General features: G+C 42.0%; 1 protein-coding gene and 2 non-coding genes across 9 annotated transcripts in view; all 3 read right to left on the minus strand.

Moving 5' to 3' along the window:
- The window catches only part of CCAR1 (cell division cycle and apoptosis regulator 1), a 32,921-nt gene that overhangs the window by 11,416 nt on the left and 3,294 nt on the right, over positions 1 to 18,211 (minus strand). For 2 of the 7 annotated variants that reach the window (XM_054636887.2, XM_054636891.2), the window contains exons 3-16: positions 12,731 to 12,981; positions 11,817 to 11,861; positions 11,094 to 11,126; positions 9,810 to 10,003; positions 8,798 to 8,912; positions 8,536 to 8,725; positions 7,184 to 7,316; positions 6,740 to 6,901; positions 6,026 to 6,251; positions 4,923 to 5,036; positions 3,921 to 4,087; positions 2,965 to 3,175; positions 2,077 to 2,160; positions 1,239 to 1,424 (exon numbers count right to left, since the gene is read on the minus strand). In XM_054636887.2, coding sequence (XP_054492862.1) covers positions 1,239 to 1,424; positions 2,077 to 2,160; positions 2,965 to 3,175; positions 3,921 to 4,087; positions 4,923 to 5,036; positions 6,026 to 6,251; positions 6,740 to 6,901; positions 7,184 to 7,316; positions 8,536 to 8,725; positions 8,798 to 8,912; positions 9,810 to 10,003; positions 11,094 to 11,126; positions 11,817 to 11,861; positions 12,731 to 12,981 — 2,111 coding nt within the window. The remainder of the gene's footprint in view (positions 1 to 1,238; positions 1,425 to 2,076; positions 2,161 to 2,964; positions 3,176 to 3,920; positions 4,088 to 4,922; positions 5,037 to 6,025; positions 6,252 to 6,739; positions 6,902 to 7,183; positions 7,317 to 8,535; positions 8,726 to 8,797; positions 8,913 to 9,809; positions 10,004 to 11,093; positions 11,127 to 11,816; positions 11,862 to 12,730; positions 12,982 to 18,211) is intronic. The other 5 variants (XM_077183533.1, XM_054636889.2, XM_077183532.1 and 2 more) reach the window with 5 other exon arrangements.
- Positions 4,239 to 4,302, minus strand: LOC129123504 (small nucleolar RNA SNORD98). Its single transcript, XR_008534699.1, has one exon. It is a non-coding gene; the product is annotated as a small nucleolar RNA SNORD98 (small nucleolar RNA).
- On the minus strand, positions 5,570 to 5,633 carry LOC129123505 (small nucleolar RNA SNORD98). The gene has a single exon (XR_008534700.1). It is a non-coding gene; the product is annotated as a small nucleolar RNA SNORD98 (small nucleolar RNA).

The raw sequence follows: 18,211 nt of genomic DNA on the forward strand, positions 1-18,211 counted from the left end.
CACTCCAAAGCTGAAGTTTCAGCCTCTACATGAGTTTTTGGGACTCAGTGCTTCCCAGAGCAAAGGAAAGCCTAAGCTGCTGGAAGGAACACACAGCTGTACAGCACAGCGAGCTGTTTACTCCTTACAAAGGAAGAGAAAGGTTTCATAGCTCACCTCTCCAAAGACACCCAACACAGCTCTAACAGTTACCAGATGACAATTTTATCTAACTCTTGATTATGGAAATGCAATCTCTACGGATATACCTGATGCAAATGAAACAAAGGGTTATGAAATGTAAAACGCCACCATCTTTCTGACTGCCAAGAGACAAATCCTGAAGTCTCCTGACTACAGAGAAAGTCAAGGCAGAGCTTGTGCTTCATAAAAAGCCAGCACACTCACAGCTCCCCTCCAATCCTAAAGAAAGCTGTGGCAAGAAACCCAAGCTAGTTGAACCCCATCCAAGCTGTGGGAAAAGGCAGCAGCAGCTGACAGAATTAGCAAGCACATGGCCTTTCCTCCCTCAACAAGGTTCAGAGAGATGTATAAAAATATCAAACTTCCAATCACCCCATACAGGTTAGCAGGTAAGATACAAAAAGGCAGGTTTAAAATCAACTAAAGCACAAGGATTTTCCAGACATTTCTGCCCCTTTTCTATGGTTGAGCTTTGGCCTTACTGCACAGATTTTGTCAATTTTTGTGAAGCAGCAAACCAGACTAGGCACTGCAACTACAAACCACAAAATTGAGAAACTCTAATACACAGCAAGCATGCAAAAGCAAAGACTAAAGCTTTGTAATAAGGGAAAACAAACCCAAGCAAACCATCAGCCACGTGAAGAAGCTGGACTGTGAGACACAGAGGCTAACAGAACTAAGTAATTGCTTTTCATGTAGGTTTAAGGAGTTAAGGTGTTGTAAAGTGTGTTCACTCATCTTGAGCATGACTTTTCTCAGGAGGGTTGGATTTCTTTTTCCTTAGATTTAAGGTCAAACATTAATTCAGACACGCTTAGTGCAGTGGCACATTTGAGCTGATTTGGCTGACACAAAGTAATTCAAACTAGCCAAGAGTTCTTCCCAATTCAGCAGCTCAAGGCACAGCAAGAGTTCCCAGTACAGTCACCTGAGAACAACAAAATGCCAGCAGAAGTAGGCACATGCCTCTATTTTTGTGCTTATACATATTTATACAAATATTTCATATATTTCATATATACTTAGGACTTAAACCATGTCCAAATCCTAACCTCTTTATCATCTTCAGATTTCCTATCCTCCTCCTCTTCCTCTTCTTTCTCAGACTTCTCTAGCTCCTTTTGCTCCTCTTTTTGTTCCTCTACTTTCAGCTGCTTTGTCAGTCGAGCTATCAGCTGAGATTTCAGTCCCTTGGAGCTAAGGGTTCGACTTTCTAATTCTTTGCGAAGGTCATTCACCTGGTAAATAAATAAAAGCTCTGTCAGTGGCATCAAGCAGTGACATCACAAAACACTGGATTAGTAGAGAAAGTGAGGTAAAAATCAACAGCACTGAAAAGTCAACTGTACTTTTTAAACATGTGCTGAAAAACACTAATAGTTACTGATACAAAAAAACCTATTGCATTTAAATTGATGTTTTCCACAAAACACTTCTTTCTGAGGAACTTTCCACAGAGGCAGGGTAAGGATTCTGTTAAAGTAAAATAGTTTATTATTACTACTGCTTTTGAGGAAAGTTTTTATTATGTCTCCTGACAGAGTTAAAAAAGGCAGTAATTGTACAAAAATGTACAATTCTGTAAGTATTTTAGACCCCACATTTCTTAATGTAAGTACCAATCTGGTAGATTACAGCAGAACTCTTGTTTTCCAGTTCATGTATCATAAATGATGTCCTTTAATTGTACAAAGTTCAGAATAGATTTAATTAGCTGCATTCACTTTCTACAACCAGGAGTCACCTCTGCATACTGTGATACCACCTCTGGTACCTATAAATTCAGCAAAATGCTACTGAAGTTTCTTGCTCAGTTAAGGGAACAAACTGCTGCATTTCAGGTCATGTCTTAAAAGTGAAAAAGTATAAATTTTCAGAAGTGTTTGTTACCTTCATTGTTTTTGGATCCAGTTTAGACCAGTGTGTAGGCGTAGAGATCTCTTTAGCTTCCCCATCATCCTTTTCCTCTTCATCCTGACAAATAAAATTTCAAAATTATCATTCAGAAAGCTTGAAAGCATTTCAGTTATTTTTTTAATTCTGTTGCTGATCTGTGCAAGGTCACAACTGTTTCAGATAGTCTTCTCCTAAAGTTATTATTTAGACAAGTTCACACACACATTCTACCACTTTATAAATGATCACAGTGCCACTCAGCCAATACAAGCCAGATCTGTGGAACACAAAAGGGTGATAAGCAACACCACAAAGGATATTGGGGTTACACAGACACTGCTGGTCTCCAGTAACCACACAGCGGGTGATCTTCCCCCACATTTTAAATCCCCCAAATTACTCTTTGTTCAGTCAGACCTTCCCTTATTCCAAGATGCTGATCAGCCACATGGCCTGAAATTCAGATGTTTCGGACTAATGTTTGTTCAATTTCAAATATCACAATTAGAACTGGCCACAAGAGAGAATTTAGAAATTTCAGAAAATGGCAAAATGTTTGAAGACAGCTATTCATAAACTGAATCTCACTCAACAACTGGTCCCAGATTCCAGCAACTACGTCTACGATAAAAATGTCTGCGCATGGTAAGCACAATTTAATTCCGTTTGTGATCTCAGCATACACATTTAAAGTTAGTGAACTAGCTGAAATAAAAATAAAAAGCAACATTCACTACACTGCTGAAAGCTGGTTTACCAGTCATTGTTACCAGTTATGTTCCTCCTGTGTATGTATGTAGTGTAGTATGTGGTGTGCATTTTGTGCCTGTGTTCCTGTGCCTGTGAGAAGCAGAAATAGAAAAAGGGATTAGCGTTCAGTGCCTGTTCTCCATCAGCCTCCTTGCGTTCACCCTGAAGCTTCTCGACCAGCTGCTGCTTGTATCCTCGGGAGAGGGTTTCCCACTCTGAGCGGGTGGGAAGGCAATGCCAAACATCCGGGAAAAATAAAACCACTGTCTCCACATGAGCTGGAACTGTACGCCCCTTGTGGGTCTCCTCAGGGCGATGGTAGCGAATCTCTGCAAAACGGTACCTGTTGCAAGGGAAGAAGCATGTTGGAAAAAAAATTCTACAATACATTTTTCAAGAGCCTAGATCACTTGTAGCACATCAAGTAAAGAAATTTTGCTGCAAGACCTTGAGGTTTATCTAAAGAAAAAAATTATGGAAGCCATATTTTCTCTTCTGGCACACTTGTAAAAAGGTATCGCGACTGAAAAGGAGGAGAATCAACAAAATGCTTTTCATAAAACTCGTTGTTTAGCCCAAGTAGGTTTTATGTGCAAACAGATGTTGTTGAAGAACTTCAAATTTAGCGTACAATAGGCTTTCCTGGTATTGGTACGACCACAGTGAGTGTTAATGCAGGACAGAAACTCATCAAGAGAAAATATGGCTGTATAACAAACGGCTATTTATTTATAACAAAAGAATAATGAAATGAAGTTCTCTTGACGATCCTCTCCAGCTATGCACAAAATGAAAAATATTTTCAACGCACATTCATTAAAAAAATTACAGTATAACATGTCAAAATAAACCCAGAATTTTTAATTAGTTCTTAATGCAGTATTCAGCACAGTTGGCACCAATCAAGCTGATTACCAAACAGAACATCCTTTGAGTAGTTCACCTGAACTACCAAGAGCAGTTGACAAAGAAAAAAGGGTTTTTCCAGCCTTTTTTGTTTTGTTTTGTTTTTTTTTAAAGTCCTGGTAACAGACAAGTATTTATTTCTACAGAGTACTTGGCTCTGCAGGGCAGGATGCAGTACTTACCATTGCGTGCACACACTCAAGTCAATCCCTGTAAGAGCCTTGCAACAGCGAATTGCCGTCTTTATCAGCACCGAAGGGTCCTTTTCTGGATCAGGTCCATCCAGTGAGGGGGACCAGTGTCCTCCAATAGCCATTGCTTCATCTTTGCCTTTCATACCCACTAAAAACTAGACAAAAAGAGTCTTCTGAATGTTCCCCTGCTAGGGGTAAAAGGTCATTTTCCCAAAGTGCAAAGAATATTTCATAGCACACACACTGAAATCCGTGAGTAAACCGTGAAATTATTTTGAAATCTGAAAATGAAAATCAGTCAAGAAAGAGTTCAGTTATTTTTTTCCACAGATTATTTCAGCAATGGAATAGGTTTAAAACATCATCACTCATTCTTGCTTTCAAGATTTTCCATCAAGGTTGTTTACTGGTATAGGCTTGTCCCTTTGCAATTAAAAGCTTTCTAACCCAAAAGACAGACAGTAACTTAAATGGTGCCTTAACTCTGACACACATTTATAGATGTGCCTGCTTAAAAGTGAAGAAGAAAAGCTACAGAAGGTGAGACCACAAGAGCATCATACCTATAAATGAAAGTATTCCCGTGTGCTGTAAGTTAGAATTTAACTGGAAAACAAGTCTGTTGTCCTGAAACACCACAGCACTTACAGCTTGTTCAGTTTAATGGTTAAGTTTCCCTTAACACAATGGCTGCTTAACTGTTGCTTCAAGTTCTCTGTTCTCTTCACAGCTGAGCCCTTACAAAATCACTAAGTGCTTGTAAAAAGCAGCTAACAAAGTTAATTATTTTAGTTTAACTAAGTGGAACAAAGCAGTAAATGAGAAGCTCCTATGAAGTGGAAGAAGAATTGACATATAAACTAGATCTCTTCAGAGGAAAAATGAAGTCATCATTCAACTGTCTACCAGCTCCTCTCTTACTGTCAAAAGCAGCAAAGCTCTATAACCAACCTTTATTGCCAAAAGGGTCTGGCATGGAAACATATTTACCTTTACAAGTCTAGCAGGATGCTGAAATCCATCACGAAGTTCTTGGGGATCCTCAGCCAGAGCACATGACTTGTGGTACAGGTCTTCCATGCTAGGACTGGCCATCAGCATCACCTGGGGGCAAGCCACAGCAGTCTGGTGAAGGTCTCACTACAGCTGATGAACAACCACCACAAACACACATACCAAAACTTAACAAGGTTGCTCTACACCCTAAACAGGTGTATGATAAAACAGGATGCTCCTTCTCAGTTACTGCCTATGTTTTGAAGCTCAGCTTTCTGAAAGGCAGCTCTCGCTCTGCACAAACAGACTGAAAAACCAGCACGTCTGATACTCGAGCAGAGGCTTCACTGGTTTTGTACACAGAAGGCAAATAAGTTAAATCTCTATCTGAATATCAAAATATGCTGCATCAAGGGCTGTAACCATATATAGAAGACCCCTTAATCAAAACATTTTCCTAAAACCTGATCCCTTTGAAGTCCGTCATTAAAATAGGTCTGAGATTTTGCCAATCTGTGTTAGAAGTATTACTTTTTAAAGACAGATCTCAATCTACTTCAAACAAAACAATAAATATTGAGATGAACAGGAAATAAGGAAAGAAAATACCACTAAACAGAATAACACAAACTGCACAGAAAGAGTTCAGTTATTTTTTTCCACAGATCATTTCAGCAATGGAATAGGTTTAAAACATCATCACTCCTTCTTGCTTTCAAGATTTTCCATCAAGTTCATATTGAAGGAATAAAAAGGACTCCATTAACTACTCAAAATGAATTGCCTAAGAAATCATTCAGAGACCTTGCAGGAGCTGGCTTTCTTTCCTATAATCACATCACTGCAACTGAGTGCAGACAATGGAAGAGCCCTCTGTAAACACAAGATTTAGCACAGCTCTAGTAACAGAAAAACAGACTGAATTTCAGTTGTGATTTTTTTAAGCTCTACATACTAGTTTTTTACTGAAAAATTTAAAACACTGTACTTTGCTCAAATGGCTGCAGAATGTCCTCACTTCAGTTACACCCACTTTTGCACCCTATTGATAAAAAAATTTCTAATGAATAGCAGTATCAGTGGAAAAGCACACAAACCTTAGCACTGTAGAGATGATCAGCATCAGGTGGATCGAGGACAGCAGCGTTCTTATCTATAGGATCTACTTCTCTGTGCATTACATAGAAATTACAGTAGTTTCCCAGCTGAAAGGGTCTAGACATAGGGAAAGCATCCACCCACGTAAACTGAGCATCAAAGAAGTCGCTGGGGATGTACAAGTTCTGGTAACGCCTCCTCAGCTCCATCATATCGCAGCTACGGCTGGAACACAGGCAGTGTGGAAAGATACAGCAAGTAAGAACTATTAACTCAAGAGCTATATTAATTGGCAATACAACCATTGTATATTTGGTGCTGGATGTATAAAAACTCAAGCATATTACGTTTGAATGTCATGGATGAAGTTTAAAAATAACTATTAAACACTCTTCCAATTCAGGTGTCTGCATGTTAGGGAATATTCACTAAACAATGCAATAAAGCTATTTTGCAATAGCACTGTAAAGTAACACAGAACCTTCAACAAGTTCACCATAGAAGGTTCTTAGCCATTATATACTTGACTAGCTGGGTTTGTTGCATGTTACATTTAAAGACGGGAGAAAATAGGGAAAATTCGTTTAAAAAAGGTTCTGGGAAGAGCTGGAGAGTCAGGATCATCACTTATAGACGTGTGGGCTGACACAGCTCCCAGCAGCTGTGCCATGATTACAGGCACTGCAGGCAAACACGTGGCAGCAGGAACATACCAGTCCAAGGAGAACTTGGAGAACTGCACGGTGTAGCGGGGCAGGACGCGGCGCGGGCGGCGCGGGGAGCGCTCCCTGTCCCGCCGTGGCGATCGCTCCCGCGAGCGCTTCCTCTGCGGGGATCGCTCCCGGGACCGGCGCCGCTCCCGCTCTCTCTCCCGACTGAAACAACACATACGGAATACCAATATTTTAGCAGGCTGCTAACACTAAATGATTTCTAGCACAACTGTCAGACACAACTCAAAACAGGGAAAAAGTTTCAGTACAGTCTCTTCAGTACAGATTACACAACTCCTTACTTTTAGGTAGATAAGGACTCTTCCCTCATTCCTAAGGGTAACACCACTTGTGGCTCTTGCTGACCCACTCTGGACAAGCAGCTCAGCTCTGGGTGAGGAAAGCTCTTTATGGAATGCTTGGCTCACAGTCTGGCCTACATACCTCCTGTCATCCTTTCGGTTTGGCATGGGGTCTCCACCTCGGTCATTCCTCCCAGAAAATCTGGACGGTGGGTCGAGTCTTCGAGCTGGCTGTGGCTGTGAAACCAGACGGACTGGGGGCTGCAGCAAACCACCTGGAACAGAATGTACAGCATCAATACAGAACAGGGGCAAGCACCTACCCTTGGTAAACACTGCTGCTTACAGCTGCTTCATTGTGGACATTTTCTGGTTTTAAATTTAGCCATTAACAGCCCCCAAAGAAACTCAAGAGACCTAAACTTTTCTTCACTGCAGCAAGCTGACACTTTATCCAAGTGAAATTGGTTAAAAGCATCTTCTTGAGATGGAAGCTACTAACATAACCTAAGCACATAGAATTCATCTTAATAAACAGCTAAGCCTTTTCAAAAACTTAAATTACAGATACACTACCTACTCATTGAACTGAAGGAAAACTGAAATCCTCATTTTAAGGCTATTCATACATAAAAATAACTGGCATCCTGAAAAGTGATTCCTAAATCAATATATTATACTGCTACATCAATCCCATAGCACATAATCTCTTTGCTTTGAGACATTTAACCAAGTGGTTTGAGTAAATGTTACTAAACACAAATGAACAACTATGACTAATTAGATTGTAGTAAGCATTTATGCAAAACAATTCTGCTTTGGTTCTTCTGCCCTTGCTTTTACTGTGTTAAGACCAGTCCTAATATTATCACTTCTATCACTGATTGCCTGGCAAAAGATTTTGAGAATATGGCAACTATAAGTGAGACTGAAGTGAAAGCAAGCTTTGAGATCCCTCAGTTACTGAACAACTGGAAAACAATGGCATGGTCAGCTGAAAGTAATCCCCTTTTGATCAAACAACACCCTCTGCTTGCAGACAGGCCCAAGGGGCAGAGCAGGCCCTACTAGCTTAGCAGAAGGGGTCAAAGAGTAGTTTTTAGGGTTTAAAATGTAACACAGTAGGTTATGTTATAGGCTGTATGTAAATGCTACAAGATTTGTATCTTAAACTAGATTGGTCAGTGAGAATTAGAATATTCAGCACAGAAGACTTATGTTATTGTAAGGGGAACCTCGCTCTCTGATCCTCTCTTTTACTCTCTCATCCTCTTTACCACACTCTTGCCTTCTTTCTTTTTACCACTCTCTTTACCTCTCTCTCCCTCTTTGGAGCCTGGCAGCTCCCAGCAGGGCCCTGCCCCCAGGCCCTTTGCAATAAACCCCAAGTTCCATGACCTGGCTGCAGAGATCTCTCGTCTCCATCTGTCCCATCCATCCCAGCCCCCATCACGCCTACCAGGGTGACCCCAAGTGTGTGCACTGAAGGAGCACCTTTCTGCTGTGGCTGCTGCAGCAGGGGCTGAGGCTGTGTCTGGAGCAGGGGCGTGATGGAGGCTGCAGAGATCTGTGCCTGCAGCAGGGACTGTGGCTGTGGCTGTGCCTGCACACCGAAGGTCTGCTGGGCCAGGGGCTGCAGGACGGCCGGCGGCGTCTTCAGCAGCGGCTGCGCCTGGCTCTGGTTCTGGGGAGACAGGGAGGGTCAGGAGCCAGCTCCAGCTGAGCCTCTGCCCCTGGCTCCTGCAGCCACACCCACCTGGTTGGGCAGGGTCTGGATCCTCTGGGCATTCCATTTGAACGGCATGTTGGGGTTGTAAGTAGCTTCTACCAGAACTCTGTCACCCACCTGAGGCGTCTTGCCTTTAACAGCACTGCAAACGTGACAGAAAATGTGTGTGAGAGGCTTCTTTAGCTTGATTTTTTGCATGTCTCATGTGAAGATAGGAGAAAGTAGGTAAGATTCATTAAAAAAAGCTTACAGGAAGAGAATCCACCCCCAAACTCAGCGTTAGTGCTACCTGCTTCAGTTCAGGTATGCACAGGAACTTAGTAATTCCCTGTCTTTGGCCCTAAGGGAAAAGTTCCCCAAACAGTACCAAGTTAAGACATGCAGACAGCAGGTTTTGTGCTTTTGATCACCTGCAAATTCTGCAATTCCCTATTACATGAGGCTAGTAACCTCTGGGTCTCCCACCTTTGGGCTTTGTATTAAAAAAATTCAAAAGTTCACATGAAGTACTGTCACAGACACATTTTATGAAAAATCCTTTCCTTAGGAATATTTTCTCCTGTGAAACTGAGAGGCCTCAGAAACAAAATGTAAACAAAAATCATGTGCTGCTGTGGAATGCAACAGGTGCATCTTTGATTGGTTCATGTTGGCTGTTTCTAATTAATGGCCAAGCACAGTCCAGCTGTCTCGAACTCTCAGTCAGCCACAAGCTTTTGTTATCATTCCACTTCTTGCATGCTAGCCTTCTGATGAAATCCTTTCTTCTATTCTTTTAGTATGATATTACTTGTAATATCATAAAATAATAAATCAGCCTTCTGAAACATGGAGTCAGATCCTCATCTCTTCCCTTCTCCTGGGACCCCTGTGAACACCACCACAAAGTACCTCAGACATCTATTAACCTCTTTGACTCTCACTGTTGAATGCAAATAGCACACTACTGTACAGAGAATTAGTGTGCAGCCATCTCCACCTTTGACTACTGAGAGCATCACAAAGTGATCCCATCTGCAGGTGAGCGTTCCCAGCTTACCTAAGCTGAAAAAAGACATCTTCATCCACAAAGCCGAAGGTGTCATGGAGCTTGGTGACCACCCCAGTGAAGACCCGCTGCTTCTGGGGCTGGGTTTGCTGCTGGCTGGAGCGTGGGGCGGGGTAGGACACAGTGATCTGCGCCGCCGGCTGGGGCGTGGACAGGCTCAGGCTGGTGGGGAGCGCCACCGCCGGCTGCAGGCAAAACAAAGGAACGCTCAGGGCTGTCACAGCTGCCACGCTGACAGGGAGCAGCTCCTGCAGCCACACACACAGCAGTTTAACATCATCAGAGCACCTAGAACTGACATTTCAGGTGAAACAAAGGAACGCTCAGGGCTGTCACAGCTGCCACGCTGACGGGAGCAGCTCCTGCAGCCACACAAACAGCAGCTAAACGTGACTAGAGCACCTAGAACAGACATTGCAGACGGTGGAAGTTTCTGTGGTTTTTGTCGGGTTGTTGTTGGTTTTTTTGAAGATGATATGTTTCTTACTTTGAATGAAGACTGGTTTTGTTTATCCTTCTTTTTTACAAGAGTCAGCTTCCCCCAAAAATGTACCTTGTTCAGACAAACAGCATGAAGACTGCATTACTGTCTACAGGCAACCCATAGAGTGGGACTGAAGTGGAGATAAATTCCCAGCTTTGCTAGGAATAAATGCTTAAGAGGTCATTGTGCATTTATATCCCACCTGGAATTAGAAGTCAGTAAAGGCTGAGGACAACACAAACCCTTCCCTAACTCAACAGGTCATGGACTTTCCTTACAAAAGCAGAAGACAGTTAAGATAATGAAATCAAGTCAAACATTTTTACCTTTTTAAAGCCTGTTTAAAAGTTCAAGTGCAAATGGAACTAGAGGAATTTGCAATGTGTTAAACGGCTGCATGTTTTAAACCCGTCAAGCTCAGCAAGGTTCTTTTTAAACCTCTTTATACACATACTGTTAATACAGGAAATTAAATTCCTTCACAGAGAAGAGAAAGATTTTCCCCATTTGTCATTTACTGCAAAACAAATAGATACTTGAAGTTCAAACAAAAAAAAATTAAAATATAATCAACACACATGTTCCCTTCAAGATTAAGGAAGAGTGGCTGCTATTAATTTTTGAAACAAAGGCTATGCATATTTTAACATCTGGATAAAATAAACCTGTACCAATAAAATGTCCATTTATATTAGTTCATTTTACAGATTAAAATACCAAGATGTCACAAATTTGCACTCTTGCATTATCTGTGTTTGGGGATGAAGACCAAACAATAAAGCCAAACTAACCTGAGTTAAAAGGGTCTGCTGAGGTTGCTGCAACTTAAAATAAATAAAGTTATAAATTAATTTTATATGCTTAAGGAAATTGTACAATTCTACCTCTCTTTACAAGTAAGAGTTTTTGCCTAAGCTGAGTCAGTTAATAGTCCTTTAGGGCTTGGTCATTTCAGCAGTTTGCACAAATGTAAAACTGTGCTTGTGGGGTTAATTTTGAGATTGTATAACCCAGGTTTATACAGAAAAGAGAAACGCTAATTTTTTTTGAACTGAAAGTTAATAGCAATACCAAAAAAATTTTGGCAGCTGGAACAGCTTAGGCATGTAATTCCCTTGTATTTTTATTCTTTTTAAAAAATCCTGTTAAGTTAGAAGATCATAATAGAAATCCAAAAGGGAACGTTTTTGGACAGCGTCTTTCCAGCAGTTAAAATACACGGCCCTGTTTGGAGCAAAGTTCAGCAGAGAATCATTTACACATGGAACAGTACATAGTTTTAAAATTTGTTTTTGCAGGAAGGTAGGCAGGTTTCCATTCTGCACACATCTTTCCAAGTTTATGAACTTCAAGCTCTCTTTTGCCACACAAAGTTTCTTTAAGTTTCTTTAAGTTACTTAAGTTTCTTTAACAACTTCCCATATGAGGATGATTTCGGAGACAAATCCTACAAGACACACAATCAACATTATTTTAAAGTTATTTGTGATGTACACAGTAAGAATCAGACAAACCTGTTGCTGTACACTATAGAGAGTCTGCTGAGGTTGTGAATATTGCTGAAACAGATAAAAGCAAAATATCTCATAAACAGGAGAATTATTACCACAATAATATCAAATATAAGTTACCTGCTTAGCGAGTTCTAGATAAAAACAATTAAAATTTAAAAATTTTAATTTTAAAAGAACTAACAATATCAATGTATATAATTTTCATAACAAATGTATATAATTTTCATAAAATCAATGTATATAATTTTCATAACAAATGTATATAATTTTCATAATATCAATGTATATAATTTTCATAACAAATATTCTGAGCCTTTAGAGTGGGCCCTGATGTTCTCTTTCTAGCTACTAAAGTTGGCAATTTTTGTTAAGCCTAACACTTAAGACAGTATTTAAGGCACATTACAAAACCATGCAAAATCCCATAAAAGATGTATATATGTATATATATATAGAGAGAGAGATGGGAGATACTTGAGATTCTTAGTTTAGATGCAGCAAACCCATTCTCCCAACAGGGCTAAAAATCAGCACCTCCACATCCTAACTTCCCACTAATTCTCTTCTTAGCTAAAGTCAGCAATTATGGTTAAGCCTGACGCTTAAGACAGTATTGAAAGCACATTACAAAATCATGCAAAATCCCATAAAGGATACATATATATATATATATATATAGAGAGAGAGAGAGAGAGAGAGAGAGATAGATAAAGAGGATAGAGACAGAGGGAGAGAGAGAGAGAGAGGTGGGAGATACTTGAGATTGTCAGCTTAGATGCAGCAACCCCATTCACCCAAAGGCCTAAAACTCAGCACCTCCACATCCCAACTTGCCCCTAATTACCTCCACCACCGCTATCTACACCCCCCCGTCCCGCCATGGATAAGAGACAGGTTCACACTGCGATGTTCACCATTTGCCATTCTCCTTTCCTCCTGGGTCCTTTAGCCGGCCGCAGTTCGGGCAGCGCCGGCCGCGGTGGGTGCTTTACCTGCTGCAGGGCCGCGGCCGCGGCTGCCGCCTGCTGCTGGAGCGCGGCGCTCTGGCTCAGCTGGTAGTTGGCGGGGCTCTGCGTGGTCAGCCCCGCGGCTGCCAGCGCCGTCTGCTGCGTGTAGATGGTCGGGGAGGCTCCCAGCAGCGAGGGCTGCTGCACGCCCAGGGCAGCTGTGGAGAGAGGGAACACGGCCGTGAGCGCCCGCAGCCCGCCCGGGGTATGCAGGACGCGGTGCGCGATGCTCTGGCCTCAGCCGAGATCACCCAGGCGGTGAAACAACTTCCCAAATTCAACACAAAGCATCACATCCCGCTACCCTCTCTTCTAAATTGATCTAGCAAACTTTTCTTCTAAATTCATCTATCTACCAAGCTTTTCTTCTAAATTCATCTACCGATAGTGAGCCACAGCAGAGGAGCAGAGACCATTATGTTGGGGAAGATGAAACAGGAAAGCCTTATAAATATGATTGTCTAGCAAAAGATTTTGAGAATATAGAAACTATAAGTGAGATGGAAATGAAAGCAAGCTTTGAGATACCTCAGTTACCGAACAACGGGAAAACAACAATGTAGCCAAACTGAAGGTAATCCCCTTTTGATGGAACAACACCCTCTGCTTGCAGACAGGCCCAAGGGGCAGAGCAGACCCTACAGCTTGGCAGAAGGGGCCCAAAGAGGAGTTTTTAGGGTTTAAAATGTAACACAGTATGGTAATGTAATGATTCTTATAGGCTGTATGTAAATGCTATAGGATTTGTATCTTAAACTAGATTGGTCAGTGAGAATTAGAATATTCAACATAGAAGATGATTTATTGTATTGTAACAGGAACCTCGCTCTCTTACACCTTTTACTCTCTTGCCCTTTTCCTCTCTCACCCTCTCATCCTCTCTGCCCCTCTCTTCTCTCAGGCCTGCTCTGAGCTGTGCCTGGCAGCTCCCAGCAGGGCCCTGCCCCCAGGCCCTTTGCAATAAACCCCAAGTTCCACAACCTAACTTTAAAAATCTCTCGTCTCCATCCATCCCGACCGTCCTACCCCCAACGCTCCTACAGTGAATCAACTTCCCAAATTCAACACAAAGCATCACATCCCACTAACTTCTCTTCTAAACTGAGCTTTTCTTCTAAATTCATCTACCAAGCTTGTAGCTATGATATTTTCTGAAAAAATCCTTTCCTTAGGATTTTTCCTCCTGAGAAGCTGAGAGGCCTCAGGACCAAAATGTAACCAATGGTTATCTGCTGCTGTGGAATGCAACAGGGGGATCTGGGATTGGGCTCATGTGGTTGTTTCTAATTAATGGCCAATCACAGTCAGCTGGCTCAGACTCTCTGTCCGAGACACAAGCTTTTATTATTCTTCTTGCTTTTCTATTCTTAGCTAGCCTTCTGATGAAGTTCTTTTTTTCTATTCTTTTAGTATAGTTTTAATATAATATATATATATCATAAAATAATAAATCAGCCTTCTGAAACACAGAGTCAGATCCTCATCTCTTCCCTCATCCTCGGACCCCTGTGAACAGTCACACAAGCTTTTCTTCTAAATTCATCTACCAATAGTGAAGCACAGCAGAGGAGCAGAGACCATTACACTTCCTTCTCTGGAGCTGCTCATGATTTTCCAGCTCTGTTGTTGTCATCTCCACCTGCACCCACCCCCACCCCCGTGTACTTCATTGGACAACCTTCATTTGGATGAGCCAAATGAAGACTGCTGCTCTGGTCTGTAAATGAATACATTGCATTCTACTGAGGGCAAGAGAAAGCTTTACTGTAACAGCATCTGTGAAACAGAGGCTTATGGAACATGTCCTCTGGAATCACCAAGTTTTTGCTTCACTCAGTGCTGTCTTTGTGCCCTGTGAAGTGGGGGCTGGTGGAGAAGGAGCAGCCTTGTAACAACAGAGAGTTTAATCAGTCTGCATGTGTAAGGGGACTCAAGCTCTCTGCAGCTCTTAATAGGAAGGGTTTGTGCTGTCCAGGCTCAAACTGCCTAGAAGGAAAGATTCGTTTATTTTATTGTCATGCCAGCTTTTAATTCACCACAGAACATAAGCAAATCATGAGGAGCAGCTGTGCACAGGCTATGCTTCTGGACAAGGTATGCCCAAGGTTTACAGAGGGATATTTTGGGTGACAAAGAGCCCTGCAAAATCTCAGCAAAAAGTGCAAGCCTATCTGGAAACCTGCTCCCTGTCTGGCAGGAGTTTTTTAAAAAGTTATGGGCAGCTGCATGATCAAATATCACTTAATTAAACTATCAGTCTAGTCCACATGTTTAAATAAAACCAGAGAGAAACTGGGCAGGGAAACACACTGCCAGCAAAAACAGGTCAGCCAGCCATCTTCAGAACTGAGCACCATTCAGGATTACCCAAAGCCATCAAAGACACACAGTGGAATGAGGAAGAGATTTACAGTATTCCTGCAGAGTTTGTGCTCCACACTGCTCTTACTGATGCAAAAGGAACCTTTCATTCCTGATCCAGGGATGCAGTAAAACCCTGCTTGTAGTTGGTGATTGTTACCATAAATAATGCTGCACCCCACTCAACAGGTCCTGAATAATGTCATACTGCCCTTTCCAGCACAGCAGTCTTTGCTGGTGGCACTGATCATCTTGTAATTTTGGAATGAAACAGGAAAGAAATACATAAACGACACTGAAAATAATTCCTATCACTATGATCTGTATCAAATATTGCCACATAAGCATTCCAGGAAGTAACAGTATTTTAAAAGTGAAATCAAGCGTTCTGCAGTGTACAGCATATCATTAACTTTCCCCCCTGGAAAATTCCAAAATTTGCATGTCTTTAGAAGCCAGCAAACAAAATTTCAGGCTTCTCTCCTAACAAACCCTCCACTGTCTTCATTCTCTTGCCTCCTGCTTGATCACCAGCTTCAATTTGAATGTGCAGTTTGGACCATCCAGAAGGACACCCTCAACTGGATCCTCACCACTGTCTCACATAACACACCTTAAACAGATCTTTAAATATAATTTACAAGCTTTGCTGCTCTATCCTGGGACAACTTGCACTTTTCTTGGCTGTAACACTTTGCTGGCTCAGTAAATGCATTCATCTTTCTCCTCTTACTTCCACATGCCAAGCAGAAATTCCCATTAGTGCAGAAATTTGCTGCCTGCTGTTACCTTTGAACATGTGTGACTTTGCCAGCTATTGTCACTCAGTCCAAAGTTCTATCCTAATGTTGTTCCAGCACAGGGGAATGGAGTTGGGAAGCATTACCAAAAGCAAATTTCCCAAGTTTTCTCCTACTTTGTACCAACAAAAATGCCTATTCCCAAACCCAGATCTTGGAACAATTCAGCTCTTCAGCTTCACTATGGCAATTTCCATTTCAGCATAACCCAGAATTATCTCAACCAATTCCTAGCCCTTCCTAACACCCTTATCCCATTTTGTCAACTATGAAAAACCAAGAAATTTTGCCATCTCTACTGTCACTTTTTGAGCATTTAATGTTAACTGGGTATCTATAGTCTACAACACTGCAGATCAACCTACTAAGAAAGGGCAAAGACAAAAGCCAGCCAAGATCCTCTCAAAAGATAACACCTGTAGTAACAAGTTTTTCAAAGCTGGATCTTGTTCCCACTGATTTGCCCCAAAGTATTCCAGGACTTTCACCTGACTACCTTTCATCTGTGTACTCATCTTGGTCAAACAGGCTCCAATTAATTAGGCAACTGAGTTTGCATTACTAGTTAAAAATAAAAAAAAAGAGAACAAAAAGGAAAAATCACACAACAAAACAAGAGACAGAGAATGAATCAGACTGAGTCTGCAATTCACATCTGACTGCCACAAGCATCTGCAGTGGCAAACAATAGCTTCTCAGGATTTGTAATCATCTCAGTAAGTGCAGTGATGGAGATGCCTTCCTTCAAATGCAGGGCAAACAACCCCCACTGGCACCAAACACTGTGTGGCACCTCCAGCTGGAAGGGCTCAGGCAGAAGCTGGGCTCCCAAGCTGCAGCTCTGGGTTAGGTTACAGACATTTCTATGGCAACCAACACAAAGACAGAATTTACTAGTCCCTCTTCCTACCCCTAAACCCTACAGGTCCCTAGAAGTTAGGGAACATCTTCAAAATACATAGCTGCAGATGTCCCCTTGGTCAGTGACGTGGATTTATTAGAATTACAGTAAAGGAGGACCCTAGGCAGGGCCTGGGACACTGCTCACAGTTGTCAGAAATGGTGAAATTGGGTCCTTGGGCTTTCAAGTTTCTTTCAGCTTCACACACTTGCAACACAAACATCACAACCTACTCCAAAACCACTCCTTTAAACAGGCATGCCCCAGAAACCAGGCTCAGCCTATTTGTCATGGGACATGTGTTTACAGCCAGCAGCACTGGGTGCACAGCTCCTGCTCCTCAGGGGCTGACACCCAGCACATGCTCACCCTGTCCCTGCACAGGGCTGCAGCCACCTCACAGGGCCAGCAGCAAAACAGGCACCAAGCTCCATCAGCTGCACCACTCCTCACTCCAACACCATTCAATCCTGATCCAGCACAGACAGCACCACCAGAGCAGAGCCAGAGCTTCCCCAGCAGCACAGCTCCATAAATCCAGGCTTGTCATCATAGCCCATGAACAGCACAGGGCAAGCACCGTGGCACAAACCAGAGAGGCACCAAAAGTGAAGAGCTAGAGAGGAGGAGGGAATTCTCCTTTGCATCATTATGCAAGTTGAAGTAATTTTCTGTAGTAGGCATGATTTAATTTATTCTTTAACAATGCTCAACCACCATGGCGGGGGCTTTATTCTGGTTTTAGTCTTGTGATGCACAAAAGCATGAGATGAGGAGCAGACAAAAATTCACTGTGTTCCATGTAGGAGTTTCTCTTCACACATCCATCTCTGCTGGCACCTGGAATTGCCCATCCCTCTTCTAATTCCTCAGAGAGTAATTAATAAACCCTCCCAAAGGATCACAGAGCCTTCATTACAGAGCCCTCAGCCTACAACCAGTGTGCCACACTTTAATAATTAAGAGCTTTTACTTATTTAGTTACTTCTTCACCAGGGATGGCCAAGACAGCATCCAGATCAGAAATTAAAAAAAAAATCCACCAAAAAATCCCTAAAGCAAAACAATGAAAACCACAAACCCCCAACAGTGATCCCACCTTTTCTGCAATAATCAAATTGGGTTTCTAACACCATCACTCACTGCTTCTGACAGCTTGAAAAAAACTATATATTATGTTGTTTGTGTTACAAAAATCCAGATCTTCCCTCATACTCCAGCACCTCAAAGCTCTGGAGAAGGAACCTGACACTTGGATAAAAACAGCTGGCATGCATAAATACATGTAACAGCTTTGGCCAACCCCCTGAAAGGATGTTTTAAAAT

This window comes from Agelaius phoeniceus, chromosome 9, assembly GCF_051311805.1.
Source record: "Agelaius phoeniceus isolate bAgePho1 chromosome 9, bAgePho1.hap1, whole genome shotgun sequence".
Lineage (NCBI taxonomy): Eukaryota > Metazoa > Chordata > Aves > Passeriformes > Icteridae > Agelaius > Agelaius phoeniceus.